This window comes from Simochromis diagramma, unplaced genomic scaffold (assembly GCF_900408965.1).
Source record: "Simochromis diagramma unplaced genomic scaffold, fSimDia1.1 OVJJ01000685.1, whole genome shotgun sequence".
NCBI classification, from domain to species: domain Eukaryota; kingdom Metazoa; phylum Chordata; class Actinopteri; order Cichliformes; family Cichlidae; genus Simochromis; species Simochromis diagramma.
Genome location: NW_024387477.1, coordinates 11,052,684 through 11,069,369, shown reverse-complemented (window position 1 = coordinate 11,069,369; position 16,686 = coordinate 11,052,684). Strand labels below are relative to the sequence as shown.

General features: G+C 40.6%; 3 protein-coding genes across 11 annotated transcripts in view; all 3 read right to left on the bottom strand.

Moving 5' to 3' along the window:
* LOC120724318 (protocadherin alpha-C2-like) overlaps window positions 1-16,686 on the bottom strand; it is a 213,299-nt gene that overhangs the window by 180,837 nt on the left and 15,776 nt on the right. The window contains exon 1 of one of the 9 annotated variants that reach the window (XM_040016458.1): window positions 13,282-16,686. The exons of 5 other annotated variants lie outside the window; for them this stretch is intronic. In XM_040016458.1, coding sequence (XP_039872392.1) covers window positions 13,282-15,639 — 2,358 coding nt within the window. In that variant the 5' untranslated portion in view covers window positions 15,640-16,686. 3 more of the 9 variants (XM_040016460.1, XM_040016465.1, XM_040016467.1) reach the window with 3 other exon arrangements.
* Window positions 2,598-4,602, bottom strand: LOC120724336 (protocadherin alpha-2-like). Its single transcript, XM_040016488.1, has one exon. The coding sequence runs from the start codon at window positions 4,445-4,447 to the stop codon at window positions 3,293-3,295; it is 1,155 nt and encodes a 384-aa protein (XP_039872422.1). The 5' UTR covers window positions 4,448-4,602; the 3' UTR covers window positions 2,598-3,292.
* Window positions 4,509-6,385, bottom strand: LOC120724337 (protocadherin gamma-C3-like). Its single transcript, XM_040016490.1, has one exon. It carries the CDS (start codon window positions 5,634-5,636, stop codon window positions 4,527-4,529), a length of 1,110 nt encoding a protein of 369 aa, XP_039872424.1. The 5' UTR covers window positions 5,637-6,385; the 3' UTR covers window positions 4,509-4,526.

The following is a 16,686-nucleotide window of genomic DNA, read 5'->3' as shown; positions in this document are numbered from 1 at the left end:
CTTACCTCTTCAGAAGGACGTCTCCTATCAGGAAGCACTAGAGTATTTGCATGGCTGCCAGATACTATAGTAGATCCTAGACTCATCCTGGGTCCAACTAGCATGTACCGCTTCTCTCCTGATCTGTACTGGATGCTGTGACACAGTGTCCCATCATAATTAGTCTCTGGCAGATATTTAGAAGTATAGTCTGTGGATTTGGAGCACTGCATTGCAATCAGCACTACGATGCTGACGAGAAAAAGCACAGAAACTGCGCCCAAAGTTATCATGAGGTAAAATATGCCATTACTGTCCTCATCATCTTTTGCTGCACTTTTAACATCAGAAGCTGCAAAAGCCTCTTTGGGCTCCACAAGTTTGACAATCACAGTAGCTGTTGCTGAGAGAGAAACGTTGCCGTTGTCTTTGACCAGTATTACCAGTTTATGCTCAGCCTCGTCTGTCTCTGTGAATGAGCGAAGTGTTCTGATCTGTCCTGTATAGCGGTCCAAAGCAAAGAGACTGTGGTCAGTCACTTCCTGCAGTGAAAAGAGCAACCAGCCGTTATATCCTATATCAGCGTCATAGGCTCTGACTTTAGTCACCAAGTGTCCTGCGTTAACGTTTCGGGGAATCTCCTCCACACCTTGAGCAGAACCGTTGGAGCTGAGTGGATACAGGATGACTGGAGCGTTGTCGTTCTGATCCAGAATGAAGACGTTGACTGTGACGTTGTTGCTTAATGACGGAGTTCCAGAATCTGAGGCAACAACTTGGAACTGGAAAGTTTTCATTGTTTCAAAGTCAAAACTTTTCAGCGCAGTGATTTGTCCATTATCACTGTTTATATTCAGGGATGACATAACGTCATTTTGGCTCCCCTCTCTCATAATGTGATATGAAATGGCTGCATTGTCATTTAAGTCATTGTCTGAAGCGCTTACAGAAAATATAGACTTTCCAGCAGCGTTGTTTTCTACGAGATAAAACTCTAAAGGATTTTGTTTGAAATGTGGACTGTTGTCATTTACGTCTGATATCTCAATGCGCAGAGTTTTAAAAGTAGATAGTGGAGGTTCACCGCAGTCGGTGGCTTTTATTGTTATTTCATAATGGGACACCACCTCTCGATCCAAAACATCCTTAGTTACCACTGAGTATGTGTTTTCCTTATAAGAAGGTTTTAATTCAAAAGGGACTTCATTAATAATGCTTGATATTATTTTTCCATTCACACCGAAGTCTTTGTCTTTCACACTAAGAAGTGAAATAACGGTGCCAAGCTTGGAATCTTCAGGCACTGTGTTTGAAAGTGATGTAACTTCGATTTCTGGCGGGTTATCGTTGACATCTAGTACTTTTATAATTAGTCTACACTCGCCCATCAATGGAGGCGTTCCTTTATCCGATACCTCAACATCCAGTTCATACACGTTGTTTTCTTCATAGTCCACTACTCCTTTGACCGTAATTTCTCCACTTATTTTGTCCAGTTCAAAAATATCATAAACTTTCTGCCATAAAGTTTTTCCGAGAGTATATTCAACTTCTCCATTAGTACCTTCATCATAATCTGTCGCATTCATTCTAAATACTGATGCACCGACGGGTATGTTTTCTTTTATAGACAAGTGATAAATCTCCTGACTAAATATTGGACGATTGTCATTACTGTCCAGAACAGTTATGGTAACATTTAATGTGCCTGATCTTGGAGGTTTTCCTCCATCGACAGCTGTCATCACTAGCTTGTGTTCATTATTTTGTTCTCTATCTAGTGATTTCTTAAGCACTAAAAACGGTACCTTTCCTGCATCACTTTGACGGATATTTACTTCAAAATGTTCATTTGAGGTTATAGTATATGTACGAATAGAGTTTAATCCAGCATCGGGATCGCGAGCAGTGTGCAGCTGAAATCTCTTCCCTGGCAGTGTTTGTTCAGCTATTTCAAATGTCTGCTCTCTTGCAGGAAAACTAGGAGAATTATCATTTATGTCAGTAATTTCTACGATTATGTAGTGTATTTCCAAAGGGTTCTCTACAAGAATTTTTACCTCCATGCGGCAAGCACCGCTGCCCTGACAGAGTTCCTCTCTATCGATATGATTACTGACATACAATGCCCCACTATTCTGGTTTACCTCAAAAATACTGTCCTCACTTCCAGAGACAACACGGAACCGTCGGTCACCCAAAGAGGTTACATCAAGCCCGAGATCCTTCGCAACATTTCCAACAACAGTGCCATCGTCCACCTCCTCTGCAACAGAATATCTTATTTGAGCCAAAGCTTCTCTTCCGGAAAATAGCATCAACGCCAAATAAAAGGCAAACCGGGAGTAGTGACTTGTTGGAATCTCCATCATTTTTCAACAGCATATAAATCCACAGGAGCTGTTGATGCCAAGAGCAATAACCGACTCGCTTACCGCCGCATATTTACAAAACCAACAACAGGGTTTTGTCGGCTGGTATATTTGGTCCAAGTGCTTTGCTCAGCTCAGACAAAGGGTTTGCAAGGGGAGGGACAATGTTCTTAAAGGTTTTCTGATTTCATAGTGACACCCAGAGGCTGTGCTGAGAAAGAACCTCATATGCTGTTTTTTTTTTTCTTTTTCCCATTGATTGAATCCTCTTTTAGGCTTGAGAACTGAATTAAAGTTGACTGGCTCTCGAACAACCAATATAAATTTAGTATTTTAACATTTTCTAGTCTCTTCCCTCTTTCTCTCGATTTACCCCATAAAAACTTGCTGATAACTTGCTCCAACAGATAATGTCATTAATCAATCATTGTGTTTCTTTAACATTCCTTCACCTGATACCCTGATAGTTTTTGGCACCATGGATAGCGATCACAGGATCTCCCACAGAACTTTAATCGCAAAAAGTGACATATAAACAACTACCAAGAGAGCCAGTAAAGGCACCCAACACATGCTCAAAGAAAAAAAAGAAAAAGAAAGGGGAAAAAAAACAATCAGCACCAAGGGCAGCGAATAGTTCGCAAAACTACAAACGATTATTATTATTACTATTATTATTACTATTATTATTATTATTTGTACATGTATGGCTTTCTAGCTTATCAGTGAATGTGATCTAAAAAGAAATAGCAGGAAAACATAGCACATTGAACAGAGTGGCTCGGGAAGCTTACAAACTCCACCCAGCCAGACAAACCCAAACGTTCTTGCTTTGAAGTAATAGCGCGAACCACTGCACCATTATGCTACTTGCTGCCATTATAACTGATATTGTAAAGCAAGCCGAGAACGGAAAGGGAAAATGCTTTTACAAAAGGGTGTTAAGGTCTTACCTGTTCAGAAGGACGTCTCCTATCAGGAAGCACGAGAGTATTTGCATGGCTTCCAGGTACTATAGTAGATCCTATACTCATTCTGGGTCCAACGAGCATGTACCGCTTCTCTCCTGATCTGTACTGGATGCTGTGACACAGTGTCCCATCATAATTAGTCTCTGGCAGATATTTAGAAGTATAGTCTGTGGATTTGGAGCACTGCATCGCAATCAGCACGATGATGCTGATGAGAAAAAGTACAGAAACTGCGCCCAAAGATATAATGAGGTAAAATATGACATTACTGTCCTCAACATCTTTTGCTGCACTTTTAACATCAGAAGCTGCAAAAGCCTCTTTGGGCTCCACAAGTTTGACAATCACAGTAGCTGTTGCTGAGAGAGAAACGTTGCCGTTGTCTTTGACCAGTATGAGCAGTTTATGCTCAGCCTCGTCTGTCTCTGTGAATGAGCGAAGTGTTCTGATCTGTCCTGTGTAGCGGTCCAAAGCAAAGAGACTGTGGTCAGTCACTTCCTGGAGGGAAAAGAGCAACCAGCCGTTATATCCTATATCAGCGTCATAGGCTCTGACTTTAGTCACCAAGTGTCCTGCGTTGACGTTTCGGGGAATCTCCTCCACACCTTGAGCAGAACCGTTGGAGCTGAGTGGATACAGGATGACTGGAGCGTTGTCGTTCTGATCCAGGATGAAGACGTTGACTGTGACATTGTTGCTTAGTGACGGAGTTCCAGAATCTGAGGCAACAACTTGGAACTGGAAAGTTTTCATTGTTTCAAAATCAAAACTTTTCAGCGCAGTAATTTGTCCGCCTTCGGGATGTATATTCACAAAGGATGCTATAACATTGCGGCCAGCTCCCCCCCTGAGTATTTGATAGGATACTGCTGCATTTTCATTGCAGTCTTTATCAAACGCACTGACAGAGAACATTGACGCGCCTGCCGCGTTATTTTCCGTCAAGTATAATTCTAGTGGATTATGTGAGAACTCCGGAAAATTATCGTTCACATCTGACACCTGAATGTTGAACTTTTTAAAGGTGGAAAGAGGCGGCTCACCACAGTCTGTAGCTGTTATTGAAATGTCATAATGTGACACAGTTTCCCTATCTAGTGATTCTTTTGTTACTAACGAGTACATGTTTTCTTTAAATGACGGTTTTAATTCAAATGGTACATTTTCTGTTAGATGACATATGACTTTGCTATTTAAACCAGAATCAGCATCTGTAACAGTAATGAGAGCGACCACGGTACCCTGCTTTTGAGTCCTCGGGGACTATGCTGGATATTGAAGTCACTTCTATTTCTGGTTTATTGTCATTGACATCTTGAATCTTTATTATAATTCTACAGTCAGTCGTCATCGGCGGCTGACCTTTGTCTGAGGCTTGGACATCTAAATTGTAAACACTGGCTGTCTCATAATCAATTTCTCCGATAACTCGAATTTCTCCCGTGAGTCTGTCTAAAGTAAATAGTCGCAACACACTGGAAGTAATATCACCCCCAAAAGTATACTCGACGTCCCCGTTAATACCCTCGTCTAGATCTGTTGCTTGGACTTTGATTATAGTCTTGTCTAATGGGGCATTTTCTTGCAATGTAACGGAATAAACCTCTTGAGAAAATACTGGTCTGTTATCGTTGTTATCAAGAACCTTTATAGTAAGGCTCAGATTTGCGGATTTTGGCGGCGTCCCCCCATCCATAGCGGTTAAAATCAAGCTATGGTTTGTTTTCCGCTCTCTGTCCAAGTTTCTCTGCAGTACGAGGAAAGGGATTTTATCTTCCCCTCTGTCTCGAATTTCAAGATGAAAATGATCGTTTTGACTGAGTTTATAAATCTGCACCGCATTTACTCCAACATCTCGGTCACGAGCGCCTGGTAACTGAAATCGTGCTCCTGGCAGTGTGGTCTCTGCTATTTCTATTACCTTTTCTTTCTCAGCAAAACTGGGTCCATTGTCGTTAGTATCTATTATTTCAACAGTAACATAGTGGACTTCAAGGGGGTTTTCAACAACAATTTTTAGATCTAATAAACAGGCAACATTTCTATCGCACAGCTGTTCCCTGTCCACATTTTCGTGAACATACAACGCCCCATTGTTCGGGTTTACCTCAAACAGCGTACCCTGGGCTCCAGACACAATACGAAAACGCCTGCTTATCAATGTACCGACATCGAGCCCCAGATCCTTCGCAACATTTCCAATAATAGCTCCCACTTTAACATCCTCTGGAGTCGAATATTTAATCTGAGCTAAAATCACCTGCACACAACAGAAGAGCGCGGCGAAAACCAGAGGATACGGCCAAGTTATCATTCTGCCTCTTTGTCCTTTGGAAAAATCATATGTAATAAAATCCACGCGTATTTTTCCACTTAGTAATCATCCAGTTTTCCTGAGATTTTACTCCAGACATCCGTTTACGTGAAAAGAAAAATACACAGGCGAAACCCCAAACGTTGATATTCTTTGTGGCCGAGGTGACAACGCACACATTACAAGGGGCTGAGTGGAATTTCGCACTTCCTTATAGTAACACTGACACCCACAGGATCATTCAGCGCTTACATTTAGTAGGAAATGGGGAAAAACAGATTCGACTAAATAGAAACTTTTGTAATTTAATATATTAAACGTTTTATTCAAATGACTATCCGTGTGACAAGGGAAAAATATCCTAGGGCATCATCACAAGCACTAACTCTGTAATGTAGTAGTTAAAGAGCTTCAGTGTCCTGTGATAACCGAGCATAGTTAAATACCTTAATAAGAGCTTTTCAGCACCATGGACAGTGGAAAAGTCTTAAAATCACATCAATAACAACAGCGTGCTCGATTCTCTCTTCGATGATCAATAACCACGTCGTTATCGTGGGCAGGAATACAAAATATGTTTAGTGGTAACATTGCTAACACATTTACAATACAAATAGAAGGACATCACTCAAAACTACTAAGATGCCTCGCCAATACCACGTGCCAGCACTTCCATTATCTTAAAAAAACGACAGGGAGTCGTAAAGATTATCCAATAGGTGAGGCGAAATTAGGCAATTGCATTAAAATAATCATCGTGAATTTATCCTACCTCTTCAGATGGCCGTCTTCTGTCTGGCATCACCAGAGTATTTGTATGGCTTCCTGGTACTATAGTAGATCCTATACTCATTCTGGGTCCAACTAACATGTACTTCCTGTCTCCAGATCTGTACTGGATGCTGTGACACAATGTCCCATCATAATTTGCTTCTTGTAAATATTTAGAAGTATAGTCTGTGGATTTGGAGCACTGCATTGCAATCAGCACGATGATGCTGACGAGAAAAAGTACAGAAACTGCGCCCAAAGTTATCATCAGATAAAATATGACATTACTGTCCTCATCATCTTTTGTCGCACTTTTAACATCAGAAGCTGCAAAAGCCTCTTTGGGCTCCACAAGTTTGACAATCACAGTAGCTGTTGCTGAGAGAGAAACGTTGCCGTTGTCTTTGACCAGTATGAGCAGTTTATGCTCAGCCTCGTCTGTCTCTGTGAATGAGCGAAGTGTTCTGATCTGTCCTGTATAGCGGTCCAAAGCAAAGAGACTGTGGTCAGTCACTTCCTGCAGTGAAAAGAGCAACCAGCCGTTATATCCTATATCAGCGTCATAGGCTCTGACTTTAGTCACCAAGTGTCCTGCGTTGACGTTTCGGGGAATCTCCTCCACACCTTGAGCAGAACCATTGGAGCTGAGTGGATACAGGATGACTGGAGCGTTGTCGTTCTGATCCAGGATGAAGACGTTGACTGTGACATTGTTGCTTAGTGACGGAGTTCCAGAATCTGAGGCAACAACTTGGAACTGGAAAGTTTTCATTGTTTCAAAGTCAAAACTTTTCAGCGTGGAAATGTGTCCGTTATCACTGTTTATACTTAGTAATGACATAATGTCATTTTGGCTCCCCTCTTTCACAATTCGATATGAAATTGCTGCATTGTCACTTAAGTCTTTGTCCACTGCGCTTACGGAGAATATTGATTTCCCAGCAACGTTATTTTCGGACAGGTAAAAGTGTAGTGGATTTATGGGAAAATGTGGTCTGTTGTCATTTACATCTGCTATCTGGATGTTCAAAGTTTTAAAAGTAGATAAAGGGGGCTCTCCACAGTCGGTCGCTTTTATTGTCAATTCATATTGAGATACCTCCTCTCGGTCCAAAAGAACTTTAGTGACAACGGAATAAACGTTCTCTTTATATGATGGTTTTAATTCAAACGGTAAGTCTGAGGTTAGGCTGAGAATAATTTTCCCATTCACACCAGAATCTTTATCTCGCACACTGATGAGTGAAATCATTGTGCCGGGCTTTGAATCCTCAGACACTGTATTTGAAAGCGATGTGATTTCAATTTCTGGCGGATTATCATTGATGTCTTTTATCTTTATAATTAATCTGCACTCACCAGTTAATGGAGGTGTTCCTTTATCTGATGCCTCGATATCCAGTTTATAAACGTCGTTTTCTTCATAGTCCACTATTCCCTTTATTCTTATTTCCCCAGTTATTTTATCCAGTTCAAATATATCATAGACTTTTTTCTTGAGTGTTTTTCCAAGGCTGTATACAATTTCACTACTGGAACCTTCATCTGGGTCTGTCGCATTCATTCTAAATATTGAAGTCCCTACTTGAACATTTTCATCTATTTCTATTTGGTAGCTCTCTTGACTAAATGTTGGACGGTTGTCATTTGTGTCAAGAACGATTATAGTAATATTTATGGTGCCTGATCGCGGAGGTTTTCCTCCATCAACTGCAGTGACAGTTAACGTGTATTTGTTGATTTTTTCTCTGTCCAACGATTTCTTCAGCACCAAAAATGGTATTATATCCTCATCGCTCTGTCGGATTGTTACTTCAAAATTTTCGTTTGAGGTTAAAGTATATGTACGAATTGCGTTAATTCCAGAATCGGGGTCCCGAGCAGTGTGCAGCTGAAATCGTCTTCCTGCCATGGTTTGTTCAAAAATTTCAAACCTCTGTTCTTTTTCGGGGAAAACAGGGGAGTGATCGTTAATATCAATAATTTCTACAACTACGTAGTGTATTTCCAAAGGGTTTTCTGCTATAATTTTTAGCTCCATTATGCATGCCCCACTGCCCAGGCAAAGCTCCTCTCTGTCGATTTTCTTAAACAAATATAGATCCCCGTTGTCCTGGTTTACATCAAAAAACGCATCCTTGGATTCAGACACAACACGGAACCGCCGGCTGGTCAAAGAGCTGATATCAAGACCGAGATCCTTTGCAACATTTCCGACAACAGTTCCATCTTTCACCTCTTCTGCAACAGAGTATCTTATTTCTGCCGAAGCCTCTTTCCCGAAAAACAGCAGCAAAGCTACATGGAGAATAAACCAGACCCCATTCCTTCCACGACTTCGTTTTTCGTTCTCCATTGTAATCAAACAAAAGATTTAAAAACAATGTTTGGACTACCTAGCTCATTGCCTGTTGTATATAATGTATAAAGCGCGATTTGGAGAGATTGCGAGCTCGAGTCAATCGTCTTCTCTGCTTATAGCAGTGGCAAACAAAAGCTTTGTGAGAGGATGGGTAAAGTGGTCTCCAGTTTGTCAATGTAATACTGACACCCAGAGGTTACTGGAGAAGTATATAGTCATAAATTACAGTGTTTAAAAAGAAACCGTTATTCCAACAATTAAACACGTTATCAGGGGGTTTAAATTTTGTTCCATATGTTGATTATCTCAGAAGATGTTATTTAACCCGCTTCTGAATAAAGAAGATCAGCCCGGACCAACACTGTTCAGCAGCACATATTTGATTTAAGAAAAGTGCCGTTCAGCAAAGTAGCATGCAACATGTCTGGTAACGTGCAATTCCACCGGTTTTTCATGAGAATCGACCGCATTACCTAGACCCATATTTGATTCAGTAGAAGCATTATGAATCACCATTTATCATAACCAAAATGTCAATGAAACTAACTTTAGTGTTAGCACTGTAGTCTTTAGCTATGATACTTTAGAATTGTGATTTCAAAAAAGAAAAGAAAATTTAGATGATATAAAAAGTCAAATTGATGGAAAAGAATGCACAAAAACATGTGACATCACACTTTAAAGCTCTTACCTCTTCAGAAGGACGTCTCCTATCAGGAAGCACAAGAGTATTTGCGTGACTTCCTGGTACTATAGTAGATCCTATACTCATTCTGGGTCCAACTAGCATGTACCGCTTCTCTCCTGATCTGTACTGGATGCTGTGACACAGTGTCCCATCATAATTGGTCTCTGGCAGATATTTAGAAGTATAGTCTGTGGATTTGGAGCACTGCATTGCAATCAGCACGATGATGCTGACGAGAAAAAGTACAGAAACTGCGCCCAAAGATATCATGAGGTAAAATATGACATTACTGTCCTCAACATCTTTTGTTGCACTTTTAACATCAGAAGCTGCAAAAGCCTCTTTGGGCTCCACAAGTTTGACAATCACAGTAGCTGTTGCTGAGAGAGAAACGTTGCCGTTGTCTTTGACCAGTATGAGCAGTGTATGCTCAGCCTCGTCTGTCTCTGTGAATGAGCGAAGTGTTCTGATCTGTCCTGTATAGCGGTCCAAAGCAAAGAGACTGTGGTCAGTCACTTCCTGGAGGGAAAAGAGCAACCAGCCGTTATATCCTATATCAGCGTCATAGGCTCTGACTTTAGTCACCAAGTGTCCTGCGTTGACGTTTCGGGGAATCTCCTCCACACCTTGAGCAGAACCATTGGAGCTGAGTGGATACAGGATGACTGGAGCATTGTCGTTCTGATCCAGGATGAAGACGTTGACTGTGACGTTGTTGCTTAGTGACGGAGTTCCAGAATCTGAGGCAACAACTTGGAACTGGAAAGTTTTCAGTGTTTCAAAGTCAAAACATTTCAGCGCAGTGATTTGTCCATTATCCGAATTAATATTTAAAAATACTGCGTTTTTCTGTTGACTGCTTTCCTCTCTGATTATACGATAAGTTAAAGCCGCGTTTTCATTCAAATCTTTATCTGAGGCAGAAACTGAAAATATCGGCTTCCCAGGCTCGTTATTTTCTACCAGGTAAAGTTCAACTGGATTCTGTGCAAATTGCGGCGCATTATCATTCACGTCTGACACATCAATACTCAAAGTTCTGGATGTGGACAGAGGAGGCACGCCACAGTCTGTAGCTGTTATTGTGACGTCGTAATGGGAAACTGATTCTCGGTCTAATTTATATTTAATAACTAAAGAGTACATGTTATCTTGAAATGACGGTTTTAAATCAAATGGCACATTGTCTGAAAGACTACATATTACTTTACCGTTTAAACCCGCGTCTTGGTCTGTAATACTGATCAAAGCCACCACGGTCCCAGGTTTAGAGTCTTCTGATACAATCTTTGACAAAGATGTTACCTCTATCTCAGGTTTATTATCATTTACGTCCAATACATTGATAATCACCCTGCAGTTAGTGCTCATCGGAGGTTGTCCTTTGTCCGTGGCGTGGACGTCCAACTTATATACCTCCATATTCTCAAAGTCAATTCCGCCTTTCACTCGAATTTCACCAGTGTCCTTATCTAGGCTAAATGTATCATACAATTTAGTGTTAAGTTCGCCACCAAAAAAGTATTCAATCTTTCCGTTTACACCCTCGTCCAGATCAGTTGCATTTACCGTAGTTACACTGGTATCCCTATCAACATTTTCAGGTATTGTAACTGAATATAATTCTTGGTTAAATGTAGGGTGGTTATCATTCGAATCGAGGACTATGACTGTGACATTAACAGTCCCTGATCTCGGTGGATTTCCGCCGTCAATTGCTGTTAGTATCAGTTTGTGTTCACTTTCCTTTTCCCGATCCAGAGACTTTTGTAAAACTAAAAATGGTACCTTGTCCTCTCCTCTCTCTCGAATTTGTAAACTAAAATGATCGTTATGGTTTAATTTGTACATGCGTACAGTATTAGTAACAACATCTGGGTCCCGTGCGGCTGGCAACTGGAAACGTTTTCCTTGAAGAGTGGATTCAGGAATTTCTACTATTTTTTCTTCATCAGTGAAGCTGGGCGAATTATCATTTACATCTATGATTTCCACGCCCACATGATGTATTTCCATAGGGTTCTCAGCTACCAATTTTAGGTTTTTGATACATGGATGTATTCTTTCGCACAGCTCCTCTCGGTCGATATTTCCGTGAACATACAGCGCGCCATTGTTCGGATTTACTTCAAACTGAGCATCTTCAGCTCCAGAAACAATACGAAACCGTCGTTTCTCCAGTGAACTGATATCCAGTCCCAGATCCTTTGCCACATTCCCAACAACACTTCCTACCTTTACTTCCTCTGGAACTGAATATTTTATTTGAGCTGATACCCGCTCCACACAGCTGAGCATCAGAGAAAAGCTGATAGCAAACCACCAACACTGCGTTCCTCGTCTTTGTCCTCCTGCCTCCATCGTGTTAGATAACAAATACTGTATCTACCCACAGGTATTTATCGTTAAGAAGCTAGAATAAATCACAAAATATCCCGTCTGAAACGCTTCCCATATTCCCTCGTATTCATGGAAAAATCACGGTTACACTTGTTTCTCTGGACGATACCGTCTCCTCTCTGCCAACCAGAACAAAACCTCTGTGGAAGGGGCAGGGCCAGAGCTAAAACATATTAGTTTGATGCAGATATGACACTGACACCTTGTGGACTGAACATCTTGTGACTCATTGTTAGAGCAAACATCTACATGTAATATACAAGTATGTTTCCAACATGTAGTCTGCTCACTAAAAATTAACAGTCTTTCTTACTGAACATTTTTTTTTGTTTGCTGTTTCTTTGTTATTTGTACAGCAATATGTTCAAATGATGGAGTACTTTTGCAGTTTCTGGGGCCCTTTTTGTTTATGGTAAATGGCCTGTATTTGTATAGCGCTTTACTAGTCCCTAAGGGCCCCAAAGCGCTTTACACAACCTGTCATCCACCCATTCACACACACATTCACACACTGGTGATGGCAAGCTACATTGTAGCCACAGCCGCCCTGGGGCGCACTGACAGAGGCGAGGCTGCCGGACACTGGCGCCACCGGACCCTCTGACCACCACCAGTAGGCAACGAGTGAAGTGTCTTGCCCAAAGACACAACGACCGAGACTGTCCAAGCCGGGGCTCGAACCGGCAACCTTCCGATTACAAGGCAAACTCCCAACTCTTGAGCCACGATCATCTTAGTATTTTTGTGACATTTAGTAAACAGACTAATATATCATGCAGGGCTAACTGCAACAGAGAACTCTATTTGTTATTGTGGCATTATTGTTTAGTAACGCAGTAGTTGCCAAATGCGCACTCTGTTTCCTTAACAAAAATGTGACTTAGAAAAAATTACACTCAGACTGGATGAAAATAAAAGATAGAATGACTCAAGTAAATGTAAGGGCTGTGTTAATCACTTTCACAGTGCAAATGAATAAATGTGAAACCATCAGATTTGAACTTGAACACCACCACTAGCTGACTAAACGTGATCTCTTATCAGAACCACGGACAGCGCTTGAGAATACCGCTGTTTCCCCCATAGTGATCCCGATATATTGGTCATCTTTCTTATTTATTGTGGGTTTTTTATGAAGCAATTTCCGCCTTATTAACAATTTATGTTCCAAAAATTTGTGCCACTAGTTATGATAATGGGTAGCCTCGCGAGACAACTTTTAGAGGTAGCAACTAAAATACTTTATAATTCAGTTACAAAAAATAAAAATACAAATCAAAAATCTTGAGCACATTTCTTCCATGTTCTAAACACTAATCATATTATATGTTTAAAAGGAAAAATGATTCTGGTAGAAAGAAGTTTCATCTTTATAATCTTTGCAAGCAAAAAGACCTTCAATTTAAATCAAGATATGTTCTTACCTCTTGAGAAGGACGTCTCCTGTCAGGGAGTACGAGAGTATTTGCGTGACTTCCAGGTACTATAGTAGATCCTATACTCATTCTGGGTCCAACGAGCATGTACCGCTTCTCTCCTGATCTGTACTGGATGCTGTGACACAGTGTCCCATCATAATTAGTCTCTGGTAGATATTTAGAAGTATAGTCTGTGGATTTGGAGCACTGCATTGCAATCAGCACTATGATGCTGACGAGAAAAAGTACAGAAACGGCGCCCAAAGTTATCATGAGATAAAATATGACATTACTGTCCTCATCATCTTTTGTTGCACTTTTAACATCAGAAGCTGCAAAAGCCTCTTTGGGCTCCACAAGTTTGATAATCACAGTAGCTGTTGCTGAGAGAGAAACGTTGCCGTTGTCTTTGACCAGTATGAACAGTTTATGCTCAGCCTCGTCTGTCTCTGTGAATGAGCGAAGTGTTCTGATCTGTCCTGTATAGCGGTCCAAAGCAAAGAGACTGTGGTCAGTTACTTCCTGCAGTGAAAAGAGCAACCAGCCGTTATATCCTATATCAGCGTCATAGGCTCTGACTTTAGTCACCAAGTGTCCTGCGTTGACGTTTCGGGGAATCTCCTCCACACCTTGAGCAGAACCGTTGGAGCTGAGTGGATACAGGATGACTGGAGCGTTGTCGTTCTGATCCAGGATGAAGACGTTGACTGTGACATTGTTGCTTAGTGACGGAGTTCCAGAATCTGAGGCAACAACTTGGAACTGGAAAGTTTTCAACGTTTCAAAATCAAAACTTTTCAGCGCAGTGATTTGTCCATTATCCGAATTAATGTTTAAAAATACTGCGTTTTTCTGTTGACTGCTTTCCTCTCTGATTATACGATAAGTTAAAGCCGCGTTTTTATTCAAATCTTTATCTGAGGCAGAAACTGAAAATATCGGCTTTCCAGGCTCGTTATTCTCTACCAGGTAAAGTTCAACTGGATTCTGTGCAAATTGTGGCGCATTATCATTCACGTCTGACACATCAATACTCAAAGTTCTGGATGTAGAAAGAGGAGGCACGCCACAGTCGGTTGCTGTTATCGTTACGTCGTAATGGGAAACTGATTCTCGGTCTAATTTATGTTTAATAACTAAGGAGTACATGTTATCTTGAAATGACGGTTTTAAATCAAATGGCACATTGTCTGAAAGACTACATATTACTTTACCGTTTAAACCCGCGTCTTGGTCTGTAATACTGATCAAAGCCACCACGGTCCCAGGTTTAGAGTCTTCTGATACAATCTTTGACAAAGATGTTACCTCTATTTCAGGTTTATTATCATTTACGTCCAGCACCTTGATAATCACCCTGCAGTCGGTACTCATCGGAGGTTGTCCTTTGTCTGTGGCGTGTACATCTAGTTTATAAACATCCACCGTCTCAAAGTCAATGTTTCCTTTTACTCGAATTTCACCAGTGTTTTTATCTAAGCTAAACATTTCATAAATCTTTCGGTCAAGTTGACCACCGAAAACGTACTCTATTTCTCCGTTTGAACTTTCGTCCAAATCAGTTGCATTTACGGTAATTACACATGTATTCACCTCTACATTTTCGTGTATTGTTACTGAATACACTTCTTGACTAAATGTAGGGTTATTGTCATTTGAATCGAGGACTATGACTGTGACATTAAGAGTCCCTGATCTCGGTGGATTTCCTCCGTCAATTGCTGTCAGGATCAGTTTGTGTTTATTTTCCTTTTCTCGATCCAAAGCCTTCTGTAAAACTAAGAATGGTATCTTGTCCTCTCCCCTCTCTCGAATTTGTAAACTAAAATGATCGTTATTGATCAATTTGTACATCCGTACTGTATTAGTAACAACATCTGGATCATGTGCAGCTGGCAACTGAAATCGTTTACCTGGGAAAGTAGACTCTGAAATCTCCAGTATGCTTTCTTCCTCTTGAAAGCTGGGTGAATTATCATTTACGTCTATGATTTCCACTCCTACATAATGTACTTCCATGGGATTCTCAGCTACCATTTTTAGGTTTATCAGACATGGAGAAATGCTTTTGCATAGCTCTTCTCTGTCAATGTTCTCTTGCACAGAGAGGACGCCATTTCTCGGATTTACTAGAAATTGATTATTTTCAGCCCCAGAGACAATACGAAACTGTCTTTCCTCTAGTGAACTGATGTCCAGTCCCAGATCTTTTGCCACATTCCCAACAACACTTCCTACCGTTACTTCCTCTGGAACTGAATATTTTATCTGAGCTGAAACCCGCTCCACACAGCTGAGCATCAGAGAAAAGCTGAGAGCAAACCACCAGCACTGCGTTCCTCGTCTTTGTCCTCCTGGCTCCATCGTTTCGTTTTATGTTTCCAATTATATACCCACTTAAAAGTCCTTTGAGCAAAGGAAGTAGTTTAAATAACAAAATATCCAGTGCGAAATGTGTTGCATATTCCAAACCAACCGATGTATTAATCACGGCTACACTTGTTTCTGTGGAAGGTACCGTCTCCTCTCTGTCGACCAGAACAAAAACTGTATAGAAGGGGCAGGGCCAGCACTAAAATATACCAGTGTGATGCTGATATGACACTGACACCTTGTGGACTGAACACATGAGTATATGTTGATAAACAAAACTACCACATAAACTGCAACATCAGCCCGTCTGCAAGTTGTCGCTTCGTGTCTAGAAAATTGTTCTAATTTTTGCTAGTAACGTATGTGTTTCAAAGTAATACATCCGAATAACAATTTACTTCTACGAATTAAAGGCAGCAAATTTTCAGTTTTTTTCAAAAGAGTATGTTGATCAGTTAACCCACTTCAAGGCTGTCATATCATCGTCCCTAATCGTAGTAGTCAACATCATATTTGTATTAGTATATCCAAGTGTTGTATTTTTCTTTAGGTCAAAGCAATTTAGCTTCGTGTGCGATTATTTCCCTAAAAGAAAAAAGTGTGACTTTGACGAAATTGAATGATGATTGAGTGAAACGATGACAGGGTTTGAAGGCAATTAACAACATTTTTTCCAAGGAAAACAAATAAGAATCAACTACAAGGGACCTATGGATTTCTAATAAAAACAAACAAACAAACTCATAGACGTCTAAATTAATATAGCTACTGAATCGTGTAATTTAATCCCTAAACAAACACGCGACATTTTTAGTAAAAAACAAAACAAAAACAACAACAACACAGAGAATCGAATTCTCATATTATGAAGAAAACAAACTAACTTAAATTTCAGCAGTTTAACCACTTGCCAGGACCATGGACAGTGCTAACAAATATGCTGCAATTCAGGTGTAATATTATCTTTAAATCAGGAGCATTATATGTTTTACTTCTAAAGGGAACACGTCTGGTAAGACAGTTAAAACTTAAACATGG

Bases quoted from the DNA above. Each gene is read 5' to 3' on its own strand.
- LOC120724336 (XM_040016488.1), bottom strand. From the start codon at position 4,447: ATGTACTCGTTAGTAACAAAAGAATCACTAGATAGGGAAACTGTGTCA.
- LOC120724337 (XM_040016490.1), bottom strand. From the start codon at position 5,636: ATGATAACTTGGCCGTATCCTCTGGTTTTCGCCGCGCTCTTCTGTTGT.